The following is an 18,365-nucleotide window of genomic DNA, read 5'->3' on the forward strand; positions in this document are numbered from 1 at the left end:
CTCCTGGTTATAACCACTCTTTCAACAACCTTGGATGCCAACACTCAGGTCCCATGGACTGGTAAGGGTGTAGTTTGCTCAGGTAGCCCCTGGCTTGGTCCCCATCCACTGCTCGTTCTTCTCCTCCAGAGTCCTGCCTCAAAGCAGAAAGGGCTGGGAGACCTCGCTGGTGGCAACTCGGGGAAAGAGGACATAGAGCATCTCAGATCTATCTACACCGTCTCCTACTAAATTCAGCAGTGGCCCCATGTTATCTCTTCTTCTGCTTTAACGGTTCCTGAATTACCAAAAGCTCATCTTGGTGCCCTGGAATTCCTTTTCAAGTTTCAACTGAGTTTTGATAAGGGCCATTGCTGAGCCAGGAGAATGCTGTCCTTGAGGACAAGATGTATCCAGGCACACAGTGAAAACTGGTCTTTTCATTGATTGTATCATCAAGGGAGTGAGTACAGATCCCTGTGTGACGTGTTTCATGTCCATGAAGAAGAGAGAGGGGACAGACCTTGCCTCTCTGATGCCACCTGATGACTGGCGCCTCTGACAGAAGGCATCAGTCGAGGGAACGGGCGCCCAATCGCACTCTCTGCGATGCCGTCTGGGGCATCTGTGACACATCCACCCTGAATGGGAACTGCTTCCCTGCAGGTCCCGTGTGCTCCAGGCCAGCCTTGGAATCTCATGTTACTCTGTGGCCCTGGATTTGAACATTGCATTGAGTAGCTGCCCTTAATTCTGTCCGGCCACGGGGAGCTGAACCTGGGACAAATGCCCCTGTAGTCACTTGAGCTCTGTTAAATTCAGCTGATGGAAAAGAGAGAGGCCTTGCTCTCCCTATGGCACAGGAGTGCAGTCGTTCAAATGAATACCTCTAAAAACTGACATGAACATAGTGAGTAGATAAAATATTCTCTTGGCCTTTTTGGGGGGAATCAGTTGCCATTTCAGTCGGCCAAAGGATTTCCCACCAGGCTCATATGTGATCCCTGAGATGTTGCCCTGTCTCTAAGAACTACCCCATTAGAGCTTGCAGTTCCCTGCTCATATCTTTGACCACCCCTGACACCTTCAATGTCGCCAGGCGTTGTGTCTGAACAGCCCAATCCTGCCCTCCATCGCCATGGATGAACGTGGGAGCTGGAGACAAGGAGCTCACATGCAGGAGCCTATTGTTGTGCACACCTGAACCCCTGAGGCAAGAGGAATCCCACCTCCAGTGGGTTTGTGGCAAGCATAGGAGGGAGGAGAGTCTCCTTCAAACGCCAGCAACAGAAACACAGGATGAGATGTTCCATGGACTCAGCTGAATGCCTTCCCTCAGCAGGGGTAACAGAGATCCCTGCCTGTCGCTGTCTGGATGTCCTGTCTTACTATATAATAATACCAAAAATAGTGACATTTAGAAGTAACTTTGAGAGGAGAATTTTCAGTTCTGGAAAGAAGTGTGTCTATCCAGCTGAGGGAGGGAACACCAGGGATGACTTCAGCCTGTTTCACAGCAGGTTCCCCTGGAGCCCCAGGGACACCTCCAGGGAGCCCAGAGGGGCCAGAGGAAGTGCTGCCTTGGGCTGTTGCTCTGCTGCTGAGCTGGGCCGGGCTCCTGGGATGGAGGGAGCTCCTGGCCGTGGGGCAGCGCGGCAGAGAGACAGCTCTGCCCAGGAGCAGCTCCTCTGCCAAGCGCAGCAGGGCTGGGGGCTCTCCCAGGATATCTCAAGGAGATGAGACAGGCAGAGAGAGAGCTTAAAGGTGGTCAGGACTGGGAGGATGACTGAGAGCGCACTGGAGGAGAAATCTTCACAGCCCTTGACAGGGTAAGTCTCTGGCTGCAGGGCAATGCAGCTGCGGTTCCTGGAATCATCTCCTAAAGCTGGCACATCCCACAGCCTATGGCATCTATGAGGAGGTCTCTCACAGTTTCTTCAGAGTAGAGAAAAGGACTTGCTTTGGAGCCCAGCTTACCTAAGGCTCTTTCAAAGGGACAGGGCACATCAGCTGCCTTCTCCCAGGGATGGCTTCACACCCGGAGCGTGAAGCCAGGTGTTCACCAGGGGTGCCCAGGGCTGTCCTTCAGAACAGGGTCCCTGTGTCCCAGGGAACTGTGTGCTGGGGCAGGGACTCTGCCGCCAGCCAGGGTCAGCTCTCAGCCTGCCCGGGGAGCAGGATAAATGTTTAAGGAGTTCTCAAGTTGGAAGAAGTCACTGGGACTCCTGAGCTGTAACTTTGAAAGATCAGTAGGTCTGCCTTGAAGCTCTTAGGGTGCCTTCAGCCACTCCTCTGCCCATGGAGAGCACCAGCATCACCTCTGCTGGACCATCAGGGTTGCTCTGACCTGCCCTTTTGCACCTGTGAACAGGAACATGAACCCAGCCCCTACCCTGCAAACCGGCAGGTGTCTGTAGGGCCAAGGTGATGGAGCAGATGAAGGAGTGCACAGAGGTTGGGATGGGCTCTGTGAGTGCTGACAGGATAAGACACGGCACAGGGAAACACCTCCAAAGAGGAAAATGTCCAGGCAGCAGAGACATGATCAGGGAATGAGAGGAAACTAAAACCAGTAATGCTGTGGGAAGGAGGGCAATGTTGATGTCCGGGAGGTGGCATGAACGGCTGGGTGAGGGTAGCATTTTCCTGAGTGCCCGGCTGTCTCTCCACTTGCCTCCCTCAACCAGAACCTCACTGCATTTTTCCTTGTTTCTCTACTTGTCTGTGATATTGTTGTTGTCTTGTTCTCTCAGTCAGGCTCTCTGGGGATGGGAGCTGCAGCAGCCAAGTCAGGCACAGCTCTTGTCATTCCTCCCAGGCAGGTGTGTCCATGGGAATGAAGTGCCCAAGCTCTCCTCTGACCTGTGGGGCTGTGGGCAAAGGAGTCTGTGTGGCTGGGGAATGAGCTGAGCCTCCCTTACTGAGATATCTTCAACAGGACACGTGGGTATCTCCTTGGCGTGTCCTTCCAAGCTCTGAGCTGCCCTCCAGGATGCAAATCTTTCCTACAGCATCTTTGTGTTCTCTCAGTGCCCCACAGAGAAGCACAGAGATGCTACAATGGAGGAAATGCTGCTGGGTTTGTGAAATCAACTCTGTGCATCCTTGGTGAGAAGTGGGGTGCCGAGCCCTTGCTCAGATACCTTAAGAAAGGGTAAGACATTTAGTGATCGCTCTGCTCTCAGCAGAAAAGAAGCCAATTTTCAAGGGAGGAGAGCGTGATTGCCCTCTAATACCCAAAGGTGCAAGTGCAGGAGAGTTGGGAACAAGCCCGTCCAGCCCCCCCTGAGCTTGCCCTAAGCCACAGCGAATCCTTTTGCCTCTTAGGTCTTACAGTTGCTAACTCTGAGCGCAGGAGAAATGTGGGGGATTTCTGGCTTTGGAGAACCAGTCATGATGTGTGGGTAGGAAGAAAATTCCCTGAACTCAGTTCTACCACCCACGTTGTTTCAAACTGGAAGTGCAGATGCTAACAAGCCCTTCTGCATTAGGAATGGTTTAGTCTCACAAATTCCAAATATCCTCCCGAGCCCCTCTGCCACATTCCAACGTACCCACTGCAGCAGGGCAGGGATGACTCCTGAAGCGGCCAAATGCAGAGGCCTGGCTGTTCACAGCACTGGCAGCCAGCACAAAATGAAGCTCAAGTCAGGGATCTGAAAGAAGGTTGCAGAGGGACAGTCTACAGGAAATGGCGTAGGTTTTCCTGAAACAAGCCTCTCCTAACTTGTTGCTTTCTTTTCCTCCAAGAACAGTGCCCCATGCCCAGAGGAAGCAGATGCCCAACAGCAGCTCCATCACCCAGTTCCTCCTCCTGGCATTCACAGACACACGGGAGCTGCAGCTCTTGCACTTCGGGCTCTTCCTGGGCATCTACCTGGCTGCCCTCCTGGGAAACGCGCTCATCATCACCGCCATCGCCTGTGACCACCACCTCCACACCCCCATGTACTTCTTCCTCCTCAACCTCTCCGTTCTTGACCTAGGATCCATCTCTACCACTGTCCCCAAAGCCATGGCCAATTCCCTGTTTGACAGCAGGGCCATCACCTACTGGGGATGTGCTTCACAAGTCTTCTCTTTGGTCTTTTTCACTGGTGCAGAGTACTCCCTTCTCACAGTCATGTCCTATGACCGCTACGTTGCCATCTGCCAACCCCTGCACTACGGGACCCTCCTGGGCAGCAGAGCTTGTGTCCACATGGCAGCAGCTGCCTGGGGCAGTGGGTTTCTCAATGCTCTCCTGCACACGGCCAATACATTTTCCCTACCCCTCTGCCAGGGCAATGTCCTGGAACAGTTCTTCTGTGAAATCCCCCAGATCCTCAAGCTCCCCTGCTCACACTCCTACCTCAGGGAAGTTGAGCTTCTTGTGGTCAGTGTCTGTTTATCATTTGGTTGTTTTGTGTTCATTGTGGTGTCCTATGTGCAGATCTTCGGGGCCGTGCTGAGGATCCCCTCTGAGCAGGGACGGCACAAAGCCTTTTCCACGTGCCTCCCTCACCTGGCCGTGGTCTCCCTGTTTCTCAGCACTGCAGTGTTTGCCCACCTGAAGCCCCCCTCCATCTCCTCCCCATCCCTGAACCTGTGTGTGTCATTTCAGTACTCGGTGGTGGCTCCAGTACTGAACCCCCTCATCTACAGCATGAGGAACCAGGAGCTCAAGGATGCCATCAAAAAAGTGATTCCATGGACATTTTTGAACAATGAAAAAATTATTCCCTCCCTCCACACTTGAGTCCCAAATAATCTGATTCCACTGGTTTTGGCTTTCTCTTGTATTGTGTTTTTGTGTCTGGTCTTGTGGGATTCTTGATTTTTTTTTTTAATTTTTTTTTTGAGTAGGGGTGTGTCTTGTCTTTTTTGGGGTTTGTTTTTGTTTTTTTATTATTATTATTTTATTTGTTTGTTTCTTTGCTTTTTCCTTGTATTTTTGTTTTTTTTTTTTTTAAGATATCATTATTGTTTTCATTTTTGCTGTTGTTATTTATGGTTCTTATGTTCCTTGACAAGTGTTTGGTTTTCTTTCACTTCATCCAAGGCATGTGCCTATTTTGTGTCACTCCTGCCCTTATAAAAGTGTGTTAACACTTGCTCAGAGCTGGCCTCTTCGTCGCATCTCTGTAATAAAACGGGATCCCTCCAGCGCAGCGCTTTCAGGCTGGGCTCCTTCTCCAGAAAGGCCTGAGGAACCACACCCCTGAAGTTCCTCTTCCTCTGTGTCGTAGGGAGTAAAAAGCTCAGTGTCTTTTTGTGACCTTTTAGAGACATAGGACTGGATTTATGAGCCAGCGCCTGGTGACAGGGAAGACGGGGAGTGTAACTGAGGGAAGTTCCCAGGACTTTCCCCCAGGTGACATTAAAGACTCCAGTCCTCTAGGAGGGGAATCTGGAGCTGTCTGGAGAGCACGGTGGTTCTCCAGGGACAGCATGTATCTGGGGTTTTTGTAGATGGATGGAAGAGGTCTGCAAAGATGGGGTTTGGGGCCGAAAGTACAGGCCACGCGCCAACCTCCTTTGGCCCTCTCCAGTTCCTCCCCACCTCTCCCGAGCAGGAATTCCCACAGAGGGACACCTGGACTGAAGCTCCATTGTGTCGGCTGTTAATGTTTGCCTACAGACGGCTCACCCGGCTTGTCGTGGTCCATCACCACACGATCACAGCATGGGAAGTCACAGGGCAGTGCAGACAGGAACAGGAGTTACTAGTTTTATACTGACCAACATTGGAATCTGCACAACAACCGTCTCAGAAACACTGTGTGGGGGCACAAAGCCAGAAAGCCAGAGCTGGTGGGAAAGAGGAGAATTGGGCTCTTTGTAGAGGAACATATGAGAACGATGAAAGAGAAAAAGCTGGGAGTGGGAACGAGGGAAAAGGACAAGCAAAGATTCAGCTCAGGATATGAGGAGGCCCGTTTGGGGTTACCAGCCCAGCAGCCTTGGGTCAATGAGTTTTGCGGGCCAAAAAAGCCACAGCTGAGTGGACCAGACTTAGGCCTGCTGACTTCTCTGGTCATGGGGAACCTGCGCGCTCTCCCTGTCACCATCAAGGGAAGAGCCGTGGTGGAAGGAAAAGCACAATCACTCATCTTGGAAGGGACCTCAGGTCTCCAGGCCAAGCAAACTACTGTCAGTGGAGAAAGGGAAATGGGGGTTGGGCTGTTTGCGTGCTGGGCTGTGTCAGCTTTAGATGTGTATCTCTATAGACCCAGAGACAGTATGGATCCCCCCAGGAGCTGCTCTTAGACCCTCCATGTACCTGCGAGCTGGCATCTCACATTGTATACTGATTTATCCTCCTTGAGGAAGCAAAGGAAAGGACACCAGCTCACCACAAGGAGCAGAAGAGCAGCCCTGCCCTGGAAATAAGGACTGTGCCTCCCAGAATCTTAGAATTAGTTGTCCATGAAGGACAAAGGATACTGCTGGAGAACCAAGGGAACACCAGCTTCCCGGCCCCTCTCACACAGCTTTGAAACACTCCCAGCATCTGCCATCGCAGATAAATAACTATCGCAGGACCAACTCCAGGGACATCTGTTATAGACAGACCCACAGGGAGAATGCTGATGGACGTTAACACTGCAGAAATATAGTTGCTCTCTGAAGTTTCACTATGATTAGTAATCGGCAGTGTGTCCCTTAAATAGTCATTAGTCAAATCCTGTTGTACCTGAATGCTTGAAATAAGAAGAAAAGAAATAGCAAAGAAATAAAAGCAGGATTAATGCAACTTATCCAAACTTCATGACTCCCAGCTCCACTGAGATATGAAATGGAGATGTGAAATGTCCTGATAGAAACATGTTCTCGATGTAACGTGTCTGTTAAGTAGTCATTAATCAAATTCTGTTGTACCTGAATGCTTGAATGGTGTAAGAACCCCATGTGAAACCACATTTGGGGTACCCCAATTTAGCTGGGACATCTCAAGCGCATGAATAAATATTTCTGCTTTGTAATTCTGTACTCGGTGTCTCAGCCTCTCTCCTCGGTCAGCGCAGGCCAGTTGCAAATTTTCCTAACGGCAATGACTGATTGCCACCTCTGCAGCAAGGAAAGCTCTGTCCCTTCTCTACGCAGTAGATGTCCAGGAACACAAGGCACATCACACCGGGGCCTCCACTCACATCCCCATATGAAATATGAAATGGAGATGTGAAATGTCCTGAGAGAAACATGTCCTCAAAACAGAGTTTGTCCATTCAGTGTGTTGGGAGGAAATGTGTTTATGCAAATGGCTGCATAAATCTATATGTACATAGGGGCAGAGAAAGTGTCATCACCTTGCTGGTCCATGTCCCATGAAAAACAATCATGAGAATTTGCAGACCAGTGTCAAAGACTTCTTACGCTCCTGTTACACCAAGGCCTTTTCGGTATATGTTGCAACTTCTGCCTGACATCTTCCATCAGGGGTTGATTCGATTGCCCACACCGGGAGGTGGCTTCTTCCTCCAGGATGCATGGGAGACGCTGAAGCTTCCACTTGGGACTGGGAAATGTAAGCCAGGAGCTACAGGAACCTCTCTGGAGCAGGCGCTGGGTGATTGGCAGGGTAGGTCAAGGCGTCTCGGTTGAGACAACTGATTTCTCTCCTTTGGCTCGAAAGGGAAGCCTGGGCAATTGCACCCCAGGTGTCCAATGTTAAAGGAGATCACTCTCATCCCTGCCTTCACCTACACCGGAGGCACATGTAACTCACCCTGCAGGGAATGCAAAATGAGTGGGTGTAGATGCTGCAGAGTCTGCCTGATGGTGCTCCAGTAACCAGAGGCACAGGGCTTAGTGCAGATTTGGCTGTTCAAAGGAGAGCATTTAATTCACCTTGTCTCTTTGCTGCCCTCTGTGAATCGAGGGAGCTCGTGACTTCAGTCTGTGTCTCACTGTGTGCAAAGAACGGAAATGGACAATCAAACAAAGTGCGGGGCAGGGAGTGTTTTGGGAGATGCTGGGATCTCTGCTTGACACAAAAATGTGTTTCCTCTTGGTCTAAGTCTATCCAGTGTCGGAAGTGGGTCTGAGTGGAGGTAAAGTGGACTTAATGTACGGCTGAAGAATGTCCTTTGTCCTTTACTGAACTCTGCCTTCCTTTGTTTTTCTTTGTGAACAATCAAAAACATCCCTCTGTGTCTGGGTGCAGCTTGCTCTCCAAGTAAAGCAGGTGGGAATTGGTGCCAACGAGCTGAAACGTGCAGCTACAGACCTTACTGAGAAAACGAGTGCCCGTGGAGAGTCTGACATAAAGGGTCTTGACTTGCATATTCAAAATGCATCAGGAGACATTCAGGATCAATATTGACTGGAGATTGCTGATATCACCCCACGTGTAAGAAAAAAAATAGATAAAATATTAAAGAGAAGAAATAGTTTCTTATTTTTTAGTATTGTGATACTGTCACTTCTGAAATCCCGATCACTAACTGCATAAGAACCGAGGGATTCCTGAAAACTGCCCAGAGGCTTGGCTTGTTAGGGCGTTTTGCATGTTAATGAGCCAAGTTCCTGAACTGCAGATCCTGAAAGACTGAAGAAGCATCTGGAGAAGTAACAGTGGGCAGCAAACCTCCAAGTTCCTGAGGGTGTCAGCAGGCCCCACCGAGGGCCATCACCAGAGAGACCCTGGAGGGAAGGAGCAGGCAAATTGCCACCCCTGGGGACTGGTGAAGCAGAAAGGCAGAAGCACTGGTTACAGGTAGAAAACCACACGTGGGGATGGCTCTGAAAACCTTGGATGCATTTAGTTGATCAAGAGAGCAAAGCCCTGACCCCTGTCCCCTGGGAAAGGGCATTCTTCCCTCATGGGAGTCTCAGGGCTTTTCCTGGGGCAGGGAGAGGTGGGGCTGTGCAAAGCGGGGTGCAGGACAGCAGTGGGACACCTCCCAGCCTCTGTGGAGGTGAGGAGGTAAGGACGCACTGGGGACTTAAGGAACTGCTGTCCTCTTGTGGGCCTCAGTGGCAGAGACAGCAGCCATAGCCAAGAGGACAAGGATTTCAGTTCTGTTGATGATGTTGTTCTTGGTTCTGACCCCACCAAGGCCCTTGGTTGTCCCCACCACAGGCTGTCCTCCACTGTCCTGCGACTGTGCCTGCTTCCTTGCAGACTTCAACTCCCCCCCTGGTTCCTCACATCACTCTGACCCAGGATCTCCCACGCTTTACTGGTGTCTCCCTGTCCTCACTGGCTGTGTCTTCAAACACAAAGATTTCTGAGTAATTGCCAGTGCCTGTGAGGTTTCCACAACTGATCCAGCTTCTTCCAAGGCCCTGCTAATGCTCCCCCAGCTCCCAAGATGTCCTGGCCTCCCGACTTGCTTGAATCCTCACTCCATATCCCAGCACGGAACGGCACACATACCTTCTGCTGCCGCCTCAAATTGAAGAATCAACCTGCTTCAATTCAACATGACCCCACCTCACCCATGGTATTTCAGATCTTTTCCTACCTCTAACACACCTATTGCTACCCATACATCGCTCTCTCTGCACTCCCCTGTGGTGCACAAACCCTTCCCTCTTCCCCAGCAGTGCTGGGCAGTCTTCAGGAACCACCTTTTCGAAGCAGAGGAGCCAGCAATTCCACTCTGCCGTAACTCCAGCAAGCTGGGCAGGAGACCAGCTTGGCTGAAGAGGGAACGCCTCGTGAAGTTCAGGAGGAAAAGAAATGCTTCAGTCTCTGGAAGCAAGGTCAGGCTTCGCAGGAAGATTACAGAGCTGTGGTTCGTATATGCAGGGAGAAGGCAGGAAAGGTCAAAGCTCAATTAGAGTTGAAACTGGCCAGTGTTGTCTCAGAAAACAAGAAGGGCTTTATAAAGTATGCTAATAGCAAGGGGAGGTCAAAAGAAAGCATTGGACCAATACTTGTTGAAGATGGTCATCTGACTAATAGGGATGAAGAGAAAGCAGAGGCATGCCATGCTTTTTTGGCCTCGGTCTTTGATAATGCAGCTAGAGCTTGGGCTGCCCGGTCCCCTGAGTCGGAGGAGCTCGACTGTGGGAACAGAGACTGTCCATTTGCGGACACTGAAATCATGAGGCACCAACTGGATCAGATTAATGTTCACAAGTCCATGGGGCCTGATGGGATTCACCCCAGAGCACTGAAGGAGCTGGTGAATGTGATGGCAGCACTCCTGTCAATCACCTACCAAATGTTTTGGGAGTCAGGAGAGGTCCCCCCGGACTGGGACGTAGCCATTGCTATTCCAATTTACCCAGAGAGTGTGAGGGAAGACCCAGGGAACTACAGACCTGTTAGCCTAAGCTCAGTTCCTGGAAAAATTTATGGATAAGGTTATACTGGGTCCTATTGAAAGGCACTTAAAGAACAGTCAATATGGGTTCACAAAGGGAAAGTCCTGCCTAACTAATTTGATATCCTTCTATGATAAGGTCACCCGCCCACTGGATGAAGGGAAAGCGGTGGATGTAGATTTTCTGGATTTTAGTAAGGCTTTTGATACTGTCCCTCACAGCATCCTTCTAGACAAGCTTCTGGGTTCACGGTGCACTGGGTGAAGAAGCGGCTGAAGGGCAGAGCTCAAAGGGTTGCAGTGAGTAGGGCTACCAGTGGTGCTCCTCAGGGTTCAATTCTAGGGCCGGTTCTATCCAATACGTTTATCAGCGATCTGGACGCAGGAGTTGAATGCACCGTGAGCAAGTCTGCTGATGATCCCAAACTGGGCGTTGCTATTGACCCTCTTGTGGGACAAGATGCCTTGCAGAGAGATCTAGAGAGATTGGAGCACTGGCCGATGATTGATGTGATGACATTTAACACGTCCAAATGCCAGATCCTTCACCTAGGACGGAGTATTGCCGGGCACAAGTACAAATTGGGAGAGGAGTGGCTGGAGAGCTGCCCTGCAGAAAGGGATCAGGGGTGCTGGTTGGCAGCAGGAGTCCCTGGGAGTCAGCAGGGAGCCCTGGAAGCCAAGAGGGCAAACCACACGCTGGGGGGCATCAAAGACAGTAGAACCAGCTGGTCGAGAGAGGGGATTATCCCACTGCATTCAGTGTTGGTGTGGCCTCACCTTGAATAGCGTGTGCTGTTCAAGGCCCCACCATTTAAGAAGGATGTGAAGGTCTTTGAAAGCGTCCAGAGGAGGGCATTAAAGCTGGTGAAAGGGCTGGAAGGCACGATGAGGATTGGCTGAGGACTGTGGGCTTGTCTAGTTTGGGCAAAAGGAGGCAGAAGGATGACCTCCTTGTTCTCTACAGTCCCCTGAGGTGGGGAAGTGGAGAGGGAGGTGCTGGTCTCTTCTCCCTGGGAACCAGGGATAGGATGCGTGGGAATGGTTCAAAGCTGGAGCAGGGGAGGTTTAGAGTGGACATCCAGAAGCTTTCCTTTACTGAGAGGGTGGTCAAACACTGGAACAGGCTTCCCAGAGAGGTGGTTGATGCCCCAAGCCTGGCAGTGATTAAGAGGCATTTGGAAATGCCTTTAAATACACGCTTTAACTTTTGACCAGCCCTGAGTTGGCCGGGCAGTTGGACTAGATGATTGATGTAGGTCCTTCCAATTGAAATTATTCTATTCTATTCTATTCTATTCTATTCTATTTGATTCCCAAGTTGTCAGAACCCTTTGATCCTGCCCCACCACTTCATGTCTGAGCTTGCTCAAGTAACCCCTGACTTGCCCCACATCCACTGCTGGTTGTTCTCCTCCAGAGTCCTGCTTCAAGGAACACAGGCCTGGGAGACCTTATGGCTGAAGACAAAGAGGACAAAGAGGACCTCAGACACATCTGCACCTTCTCTGACAAAATTCAGCAGTAGCCACACCTGTAAAGAGGAAATGAAATGTCCCTGAGGAGAGCAAACCCCTCAGACCAGAGAGACGCAGGGCTGGACTGCGCGGCCCTGGCAGGAGAGGGCTTTGCTGCCTGTGGTGTCTCTGCAGCCCTGGAGGAGCCTGTGGTGCAGGTGAAGCTGATCTCCAGGAAGGACAAGGTGCTCTTGAAAATGTCCTTGGCTACGGACAACCTGTGATCCAACACTGTGAAAACCATTGCTCTGTTCCTTGATTGCATCATCAAAGGGATGACTAAAGGATGCAGGAGCAGCACTGCCAGCATCTACTGGATGGAGAAGGGACAGGACTTGACCCCCTGCAGTTGCTTTAATGAAAACCTTGAACGTGTCTGAGGTTCTCCTGGGGTCTGTGACGATGTGGCTGCTCTGAATGGGGACGGTGTTCCTGCAAGTCCTGTGCTGTCCCTGCTGGCTGCGTGCTGCTGTGCTGGAGAGCCCTGGCACCTCAGGCAGCACCACAGGATGGAGTCAACCTCCAAATTGAGCAGCTTCCCTGAGTTAGATGAGGCCTTGGAGGGGTGTCTCTGAGAAACCTGCCCTCACTGCCCCTGGAGAGCTGGTAAATGCAGCTGGTGGAGAAGAGAGAGACTTAGCTCTCCTGATGGCAATGACTCCGTTCTCTCAGAGGAATAGATCTATGGGCTGCCCTTGGACACAATGAGCAGGATCAGCTTCATGGCCCTAAATGGGGACATCTGCTGTCACTTCAGCTGGCCAAAGGCATGCTCCACCAGCCTCCGAGGGAGGAGGTGGTGAGGAGGAGGAGATGAGCCCAGGTGCTGCCCAGTCCTTCTGAATGTTTCCATCACTTATCTGCAAGTGTCTTGGACCACCTCTGGCACCTCAAATGCCACCTGTGGTTTGCATGGGTACAGGAGGTAGAGGAGATTCCTCCCTTTCACTGCCTGGGTGTCCTGTCTCACAGTGACCTCAAGAAGAGGTCATTCTTGGACCTAACTCTGTCTCTGAGAGGGGAAATGCCACTGCTGGAAAGAAGTGTCTCTCCCCAGCGGAAGGAACAAACATCATTAATGACTTCAGTTGGTTTCAGAGTCAGTTGCCCTGGAGCCCCAGGGACATCTCTGAGGGAGCCCAGAGAGGCCAGAGGAAGCGATGCCTTGGGCTGTTGCTCTGCTGCTGAGCTGGGCCGGGCTCCTGGGATGGAGGGAGCTCCTGGCCGTGGGGCAGCGCGGCAGAGAGACAGCTCTGCCCAGGAGCAGCTCCTCTGCCAAGCGCAGCAGGGCTGAGGGCACTGCCTGCAGGCACCGAGGGGAGACAAGAGATGTGAGAGAGAGGTAAAGGCAGTCTGGGGTGGTGAGTGAGAGCTCACCAGGGGGAGAAATCTTCCCAGGCTTTGACACGGTAAGTCTCTGGCTGCAGGGCAATGCAGCTGAGTTCCTGGAAGCGTCTCCTAGACCTGGCACATGCCACGACCGATAGGACCTATCAGGAAGGTTCTGCTGGGTTTTCTGGTGTGGAGGAAGAGGACATGCTTCAGAGAAGGCCTTGGGGCATCAGAGGCGTGAAGCCGGGTGTGCAAACAGGGCTGCCCAGGGCTGTCCATCAGAGCGGGGACCCTACACCCCAGGGCATTGTGTGCTGGGAAGGGATTCTGCTGCTGCCAGGGTCAGCTGTAGCCTGCCCGGGGAGTGTGGGGAGAAGCTGTGGGTGGAAGGAGTGACCACCACAATGGCAGGGTAGGGACGAGCAGGTGAGGGCACGGTGCCTCTGCTGTCAAGAGAGTGCTGCATGGGTCAGGGCTTCTCACAGGTTAAGCTCTTCCTCGTGACATTTCTAAGGGGACTTCTCAGGAAGCACATTCACTCAGCAGCATCTTCCCCTTTGCAGCCGCATCAGGTTTTGTGTGATCTGCTCTTTAGCCCCTGCACACGCAGAGATGCCCCTGGGAGGTGTTTGCAGGCAGAGGTGGGCGCCCAGCGGGTGGGATGGGGTTTGTGAGCACTGGCAGGAGTTGAGCTGGGGACAGGGAGACGGCTCCTGGCAGCAGAGACATGGGCAGGGAGTGAGAGGGAGCTGCTGCCAGAAAGGCTGGGGAAGGGGATGTGGGCACCTCCCTGCTGTCCCTGCAGCACAGACACCTTCCCCTGAGCAGCTCCTCCCTGGTCTCCTTTCCCAGCCCAGGCAGAGCCTCTGTCCTCAGGCCCATGGGGTCTTGGCTGCGCATCACCCCTGCAGCAGCCAGAGCCCAGGAAAGGGCAAACCCCTGATTTCCATCTTGTTTGTGTGTCCCTCCTCCCTTGGCCAGGAGCATTGTGGCATTTCACTGCCGTCCCCTCCTGCCTGTGCTGCCCTGGTTCTCACCATTGGCTTTCCTGAGTCAGTGCCGGGGGTGGGGGTCGGGGGCGGCAGATTCAGCTCCTGTTCAGACTCCCATCCTTTGGGTCCTGCTCTACAGACGTGTCTAGGGGAGAAACGTGCCCAAGTCTCCTCCAGGCCAGCTCAGGACATTCAGCTTTTTCCCTGGGGTGTCCTGTGGGGCTGCAGGGTGCCCTCCAGAAGGGCACAGCTCTCCCAGAGTATCTCTGTGCTGCCCAGGATGCCCATGGAGAAGACATCTGGGTGCTGAGGCCATGGAAATACTGCTGGGCAGCGTTAGATGGGCTACTGCAGTGATCCCTCTGTGTCCCAGTCGGGGAGGGGAGAGATGAGAAAGGGCGAGGAGTCTGTGAATCTGCTCTTTGAACCTGGATTCCTCTGCTCTCTGCAGCGTCCTCTTTTTTTTAGGGGGACATCAGAGTGTGACCCTCCTCCAGGTCCAACACAGGGCAGCTGAGAACAGGACCGATGGGCAGAGCAGCTCTCCTCTCTCTGCACTAAGGGACAGTCCCTTTGCTGCTCGGGACCCACAGGATTTCCCTTGGAGTGCATTAGAAATGTGAGGGATTTCAAGCATCCAAACCCACTCCTAAACGTGGCAGGTGAATCTAGAACACATTAAACAAAACAAAATCCCCTCAGCTCAGTTCTCCAGCTGGGAAAATTGCAGGGAACAGAGACAAAAAGTTCTTTGATGTCTCACAAGTACATTTAATTTGAGATCACCCTGCGGCACAGCCAGAAGGAGTCCTCAGTTTCCCATTCCAGAGTCCCTGCTCCCAATGGCACCCTCATCCAGCAAAAGCCAGGGCTCAAGTGAGGGAGCTGCAGAGAGGTCTTCCTGAAAAGAGAGAGCCTGAGTGGGGGGTTGCAATGAGACATGAATCAGTTTTGCTCAGAGAAGTCAGGCTGAACTTTGTACTGCCTTTTCCTTCTCAATAGATAACCACAGCCAGTGGTAGCAAATGTCCAACAGCAGCTCCATCACCCAGTTCCTCCTCCTGGCATTCGCAGACACACGGGAGCTGCAGCTCTTGCACTTCGGGCTCTTCCTGGGCATCTACCTGGCTGCCCTCCTGGGAAACGCACTCATCATCACTGCCATCACCTGTGACCACCGCCTCCACACCCCCATGTACTTCTTCCTCCTCAACCTCTCCGTTCTTGACCTGGGCTCCATCTCCACCACTGTCCCCAAAGCTATGGCCAACTCCCTCTGGGACACCGTGGCAATTTCCTACTGGGGATGTACTGCCCAGGTCTTTTTTTTTTTTTTTTATGCTACAGCAGAGTATTGTCTTCTCACTGTCATGTCCTATGACCGCTACGTTGCCATCTGCCAACCCCTGCACTACGGGACCCTCCTGGGCAGCAGAGCTTGTGTCCACATGGCAGCAGCTGCCTGGGGCAGTGGGTTTCTCAATGCTCTCCTGCACACGGCCAATACATTTTCCCTACCCCTCTGCCAGGGCAATGTCCTGGAACAGTTCTTCTGTGAAATCCCCCAGATCCTCAAGCTCTCCTGCTCACACTCCTACCTCAGGGAAGTTGTTCTTATTGTGGTTAGTTCCTTGTTTGGTTTGGTTTGTTTTGTGTTCATTGTGGTGTCCTATGTGCAGATCTTCAGGGCCGTGCTGAGGATCCCCTCTGAGCAGGGACGGCACAAAGCCTTTTCCACGTGCCTCCCTCACCTGGCCGTGGTCTCCCTGTTTCTCAGCACTGCAGTGTTTGCCCACCTGAAGCCCCCTTCCATCTCCTCCCAAGTTCTAGACCTGGCGGTGGCTGTTCTGTACTCAGTGTTTTCTCCAGCAGTGAACCCCCTCATCTACAGCATGAGGAACAAGGAGCTCAAAGGTGCAGTGTGGAAACTGATGACCAGATGATTTTCTGAAACAATAAGCTGTTTTCTTCTACAAATCACTGTTAACGTAACTCATTATATGTCAAGCTCATGTACTGTAGTTTATGTTAGTTTTAATTCTGTGTTTAGGCCTTTGTTTGGCTTTTCTTGTTTTTTTTTTTGCTTTACTTTGTATAATGTTTTCTACCAAAAAAACCAACTTGTTTTGCTGTTTCGAATTATGTATTTTTCTAAATTTGTGAAATCTACATACTGTATAAATGAGGACCTGCTCTCTCTGTGTATTAAAATAAAATATAAAACTATCCAGCGACCTGTTGCCCAAAATCCTTCCTCTCAGGCTTTCTCTGGAGCTGCAGGGCAATGCCTGTGAGCAGAGGTGGAGGGGAAAGAGTCCGAGCACAGCAGCTCTGTCAGCGAGCACCAACCTTGGTCTTTTCCAGCTTGTGCTCTTTCCACACCCACACTTGCCTTCTGAGCCCTTGCCTTGCTATGGAGCCCGAGTGCTCTGGCAGCTCATCCTCCTGCTGTGGGGCAGCCCGGGACCACAGGTCAGGACAGGCACTGGGCAATTCCCTTCCAGAGCTGAACTCCCTAACAGCACCACCCACACAAACCAAAAAACAAAGAAACCAAACACCAAACCCGAAACCGAAACCACACAAAACAAACACCCACAACCACACAGCACACCCACCCACAAACAGACAGAACCCAAGAATCTCAGGCACTAGAGCATGCCCTGAAGTGCCATGTCTACACGTTCCTTAAATACCTCCAGGGATGGTGACTCCACCACCTCCCTGGGCAGGCTGTTCCAGTGCCTGACCACTCTCTCAGTAAAGTCATTCTTCCTAATATCTAATCTAAACCTCCCCTGCCCCAACTTCAGACCATTCCCCCTGGTCCTGTCATTATTCCCTTGGGAGAAGAGGCCAACACCCACCTCTCTACACCCTCCTTTCAGGGAGTTGTAGAGGGAAATGAGGTCTCCCCTCAGCCTCCTCTTCTCCAAACTAAACATGCCCAGTTCCCTCAGCCTCTCCTCGTATGACTTGTTCTCCAGACCCCTCACCAGCTTGGTGGCTCTCCTCTGGACACGCTCCAGCAGCTCAATGTCCTTCCTGGAGTGAGGGGCCCAGAACTGAACACAGCCCTCGAGGTGAGGCCTCACCAGGGCCCAGTACAGAGGCAACATCACTGCCCTGCTCCTGCTGGACACGCTGTTCCTGATACAGGCCAGGATGCCGTTGGCCTTCTTGGCCACCTGGGCACACTGCTGGCTCATGTTAAGCCGGCTGTCCACCAGCATCCCCATGTCCTTTTCTGCTGGGCAGCTTTCCAGCCACTCTTCCCTGAGCTTGTAGCGTTGCCTGGGGTTGTTGTGACCAAAATGCAGGACCCAGCACTTGGCCTTATTCAACCTCATTCGATTGGCCTTGACCCAATGATCCAACCTGTCCAGGTCCCTCTGTAGAGCCTGCCGACCCTCAAGCAGATCAACACTCCCACCAGGTTTGATGTCATCTGCAAACTTACTGAGGGTGCACTCAATCCCCTTATCCAGATCATCCATAAAGATATTAAACAAGACTGGCCCCAAAACTGAGCCCTGAGGGACACCACTGGTGACCGGCTGCCAACTGGATTTCACCCCATTAATCACAACTCTCTGGGCATGGCCATCCAGCCAGGTTTTACCCAGTAAAAAGTACACTTGTCTATGCCATGATTCGCCAGCTTCTCCCTGAGAACGCTGTGGGGGACTCACCAAAGTCCAGGTAGACAACGTCCACAGCCTTCCCCGCATGGAGAAGGTGGGTCCCATGGTCATAGAAAGAGATCAAGTTGGTTAAGCAGGACCTCCCTTTCATAAGCCCATGCTGGCTGGCCCTGGTCCCTCGGCTGCCCTGCACTTGCCGTGAGAGCTCACTCAAGATGACCCTCTCCATGATCTTTCCCGGTACCGAGGTCAGGCTGACAGGCCTAGACTTTCCTGGATCCTCCTTCTGGCCCTTCTTGTAGATGGGCGTCACATTGGCCACCCTCCAGTCATCTGGTACCTCTCCTGTTGACCAGAATTGTTGATAGATAATGGAGAGAGGCTTGGTGAGCTCTCCCGCCAGCTTCCTGAGTACCCTTGGGTGAATCCCATCCGGCCCCATAGACTTACGCGTGTCCAGGTGCATAGGCAAATCATTAACTACTTCCTCCTGGATTACGGGGGGGTTGTTCTGCTCTCCATCCTTATCTTCCAGCCCAGGAGGCTGAACACCCTGGGGGTAGCTGGTCCGACTATTGAAGACAGAGGCAAAGAAGGCGTTAATTATCTCAGCCTTCTCCTCGTCCTTGGTCGCAATGTTTCCCC

General features: G+C 52.1%; 2 protein-coding genes across 2 annotated transcripts; both read left to right on the forward strand.

The window, feature by feature from the left end:
• The first annotated feature begins 3,757 nt into the window (after positions 1-3,757).
• LOC141476368 (olfactory receptor 14C36-like) lies at positions 3,758-4,717 on the forward strand. The gene has a single exon (XM_074165043.1). The coding sequence runs from the start codon at positions 3,758-3,760 to the stop codon at positions 4,715-4,717; it is 960 nt and encodes a 319-aa protein (XP_074021144.1).
• Positions 4,718-5,453: 736 nt separating this feature from the next.
• Positions 5,454-16,019, forward strand: LOC141476369 (olfactory receptor 14J1-like). The gene is made up of 2 exons (XM_074165045.1): positions 5,454-5,472; positions 15,151-16,019. Exons 1-2 carry the CDS (start codon positions 5,454-5,456, stop codon positions 16,017-16,019), a joined length of 888 nt encoding a protein of 295 aa, XP_074021146.1.
• The last annotated feature ends 2,346 nt before the right edge of the window (positions 16,020-18,365 follow it).

The sequence above is a fragment of the Numenius arquata genome, chromosome 30 (assembly GCF_964106895.1).
Source record: "Numenius arquata chromosome 30, bNumArq3.hap1.1, whole genome shotgun sequence".
NCBI lineage: Eukaryota > Metazoa > Chordata > Aves > Charadriiformes > Scolopacidae > Numenius > Numenius arquata.

What these genes read in the sequence shown, in the direction of transcription:
- LOC141476368 (XM_074165043.1), top strand. Translation starts at nt 3,758, where the DNA reads ATGCCCAACAGCAGCTCCATCACCCAGTTCCTCCTCCTGGCATTCACA.